This window comes from Amphiura filiformis, chromosome 16 (assembly GCF_039555335.1).
Source record: "Amphiura filiformis chromosome 16, Afil_fr2py, whole genome shotgun sequence".
Classification (NCBI taxonomy): domain Eukaryota; kingdom Metazoa; phylum Echinodermata; class Ophiuroidea; order Amphilepidida; family Amphiuridae; genus Amphiura; species Amphiura filiformis.
In genome coordinates, this window is record NC_092643.1 from 40,548,852 (window position 1) to 40,552,865 (window position 4,014).

General features: G+C 37.4%; 1 protein-coding gene across 1 annotated transcript; it reads right to left on the minus strand.

The window, feature by feature from the left end:
- Window positions 1–1,230, minus strand: LOC140136601 (uncharacterized). The gene has a single exon (XM_072158284.1). It carries the CDS (start codon window positions 1,151–1,153, stop codon window positions 185–187), a length of 969 nt encoding a protein of 322 aa, XP_072014385.1. The 5' UTR covers window positions 1,154–1,230; the 3' UTR covers window positions 1–184.
- Window positions 1,231–4,014: the final 2,784 nt, after the last annotated feature.

Below are 4,014 nucleotides of genomic sequence, written 5' to 3' on the forward strand. Positions count from 1 at the left end.
CTCTCGTGCATATGTCTTTTCATGTCACTTCTTTTCACTAAATTGGCGGAATGATTTGTTGCAGTAGTTATATTTTATGATGGACTTTGCATGTATGTATGCCATTTCAACCAGCCTCAACTGGCTATATCTACACTTTTTCCCATGAGTCAGTTCATGTTGTTACTCAGTGTGACCCAACTAGCTACATTGATGAGGTATTTTTCCTTATATGAATCATTTCATGTTGTTTCTTGTTGCTCAACTGGCAGAAAGATCTGTCGCAGTAGCTACACTGATGAGGTTTTTCTCCTGTATGAATCAGTTCGTGTTCTTTCTTGTTACCCAACCGGGTGAACAATCTGTCGCAGTAGCTACACTGATGAGGTTTTTCTCCTGTGTGTGTCAGTTCGTGTTCTTTCTTGTTACCCAACCAGGTGAACAATTTATCGCAGTAGCTACATTTATAAGGTTTTTCTCCTGTATGAGTCATCTCGTGTCGCTTCTTTCCCACCAAATGGTTGAATGGTTTGTCACAATAGCTACATACATGTGCTTTCTTTCCTGTATGAACACTTTCATGTTCTTCCTTGTTACCCATCTGGGGAAATCGTTTGTCACAATAGCTACATTTATAAGGTTTTTCTCCTGTATGAATCCGTTCATGACGTTTCTTGTTCGACATATGACCAAATGATCTGTCGCAGTATCTACATTTATAAGGTTTTTCTCCTGTATGAGTCCGTTCATGTAGTTTCTTGTTCGACGCAGAACCAAATGATCTGTCGCAGTAGCTACATTGATAAGGTTTTTCTCCTGTATGAGTCATTTCATGTTGTTTCTTGCCCCCCAATTGCCGGAATAATTTGTCACAATAACTACATTTATGATTAGCTTTTCCTCCTGGATAGGTAATTTCGTCGGGCATTTCGTGACGTTTCGTTTTACACAATTCAGGGCATTTCATTTTAAGCTGTTCTATCTTATCCATTCGATTAATGGACTTGTTCGAGTAGGCAAATCTATAATTAGCTGCATCATGTGTATCTATTGTTATAGTACATGTATTACCTCGTTCATGTTGATTGTTCGCAGACTTTAACTTGTCCTCCCTATGTTCATGATGTTTGCGATTTTTCATGTCCAGATGCTGTGGAACAGATGAGGGATACATGACGATCTTCGGAATTGTTATTCTGAATCCTTTTGATCTGTCGCATAACACTACCAGCCTTTGGTTTCATCGTTGGATTGCTGTACCAGTAAGGTATAATATGCATCTGTGTTATGTGATATACAGGCTGTATCAAAATGATTGGTACCCATTGGTGTTAGCGTTTATTAAAAAGCCTGTTTCTTCCATATGCAACATTGGTTCCTCTTGAAATGGCCAGAATTTATAGTTTATAGCCTTTCATCACATCTAACAAAAATTGGTGGATCTTTAATGTTGCATTTTGATAAGGCAGTCTTGTCCATAACCACTGAAAACTGATGGGTACCAATCATTTTGATACAGCCTGTATATCGAGAAATGTTATTATTAAATCGTCCTCTACAATACTTGCAGATAGGATCCATCAGTAAATCCCACTGACATAATGTCTGAAAAGAGAAAAAAATGGAAATAATTATATGCTTGCTAAATAAAATTAAAAGTTCGACTGCTCACGAAGGTGCTAAATTAGACTTCTCCGTAGTCCACTTGCCCATTTTGCATACTCTTGCTATTACATTTAAGCATAAAACTCTGATTTATATTGATTTGTGTGCAACTGATAGATTTTCACATCTGTATCTGATCTTTTCAGTCACCGCACTCCCTCTGTTTGTTAGCTTCCCAAGTGGACTACTGACTTTGCCTTGCGGTTAAGATTTTTAACACGGGACTCTATGGAGAGTTAGGCCAATTTCTGACCTAACTAAAATTGGCCATGATGTAATACATTTTTAAATGGATCTGCCTTGTGATTGGTCGCCCATATCTCGCTATGGTTTAAATCTTCCGGGCCCTGTGCTATTACCATTAACTACACCGTACACAACTATCTGTGGTATTTGCGGCGCTTTTGTGTTGACGCGAAAGTTAATCTCTCATCAAACATCTAGCGCGTCTTGTACTATATCATGCTTAGTACTTGTGGTTAATGGAATGGTTAAGATTTTTAACACGGGACTCTATGGAGAGTTAGGCCAATTTCTGACCTAACTAAAATTGGCCATGATGTAATACATTTTTAAATGGATCTGCCTTGTGATTGGTCGCCCATATCTCGCTATGGTTTAAATCTTCCGGGCCCTGTGCTATTACCATTAACTACACCGTACACAACTATCTGTGGTATTTGCGGCGCTTTTGTGTTGACGCGAAAGTTAATCTCTCATCAAACATCTAGCGCGTCTTGTACTATATCATGCTTAGTACTTGTGGTTAATGGACTGATAAACAAGTGTGCTTGACAGTGTGTTTTTAGAGAGCAAAGTCCCGGGGTAAAGTCCATATAGTCGGATTTTCGGGGTTCGCTATCAATAAACTGGTAGATTCCAAAATCAGAATTGTTCAGTATTAAAGTGAGCCATTATAATTATTATGCAAGATAATGTTGCATTCGATTACTTTTATTGTAACTAATCATCTGATATTTTTAACTCTTTATGACCATTTTACTATTGAATGCTTTTAATAAACATCAGTATAATTTTGAGTTCAACGAAATGGGTTCATCATGACTAATTAACATATTTTTAATAAAATTCGACTATGGCATAGTCTAGTGCTACATAAGTTTATTTATATATTTGGCCACTGAACGAAGGGGGGGGGGGTATTTTGGTATCCGTTGTCAGCAACTAATGAAAAGTAAAAGTAACGTCATTTTGAGTGTCGTCATTGCCAAAGAACAGAAAGGATTTACGATATAATTTGCTGTGGAATTAAAAAGTTGGACCTTGACACAATTTATTTCAGAGAGTCATTCGAACATTAAATGCAACAGAACATTAAAATCAGCAACAAAAAATTGCTGGATTAGTAAAATTTTACTGATTGCAATTGATTGTATGTGTAGTCATGTTTATATGCAAGGATAATTGTCCAGCCATACTCTATATTTTGTTAAAGATGTCAATTTTGTTAGCCCAAAACAAACAGAGTGTTTTGTTGTGCATTCTAAAGTGATTTGAGTAAAAGGTGGTTTTGGCCTTGAGTCTTTCTGACTCGTAATCAAATTGGGGGCTCGTCCGGGAACACTGTAAAAGAAAAGTTGACATTAATTTACTGAGTCGATCTCAAAAGTGAAAGTACAGCATGGCGTTCAATGCAGAAGAGTTGCTGAAAACTATAACTTGGGAGAAATTTGAGTTGAAGAAATCTGATTTGTTAGAATTTGAGCAAGCATTGTGACTTGAAAGTAAGGCAAGCCACTAGAAAGCAAGTATTCAAAAAGGCCTTGATTGGTAAACAAAAATGCCTTAATTTATATTTTGGTTAATGAATAGGGGAGAGCGGGGAGTGTTCGCCCTATTTTTTTCTGACCAGCCTAGCGATGTCAATGTTAAGGTTAGGGATGATCTGATTAGCCCATGTGAAAGCCATATGTCTTAGCTATATACGGCCACAATCCCAGAACTATAGGCCTTACAATAGCAACAGGATAGAGCAAACAAAAAGTTTTTGCAAAGTGGCGAACTTGCCCCATATTGGGGCATGTTCGCCCATATGGTGGGGTAAGTTCACCCTAATCACAAAAAAGATTTAAACATTGCATAACAATAACATATTCAATGCAAACATTTAGCAAGAGTATACAGGGCATTCATTCTCTTCTGGGGAGTCACTAAATTTGTTGCAGGGGTCGGGCCATGGTATAATGTAGGGGTCCAAAGTGAGCTTAAACGTATCACGTTTACAACTTCGGGGAGATTATGGATTAGGACATAAACGGTGGTATGAGTAATACTGATACCACATAACTTTAAAAAACATGCTTTTTAGTAGTTTTACCTTGTTTAATGGTATATTTATCAATATTTTGC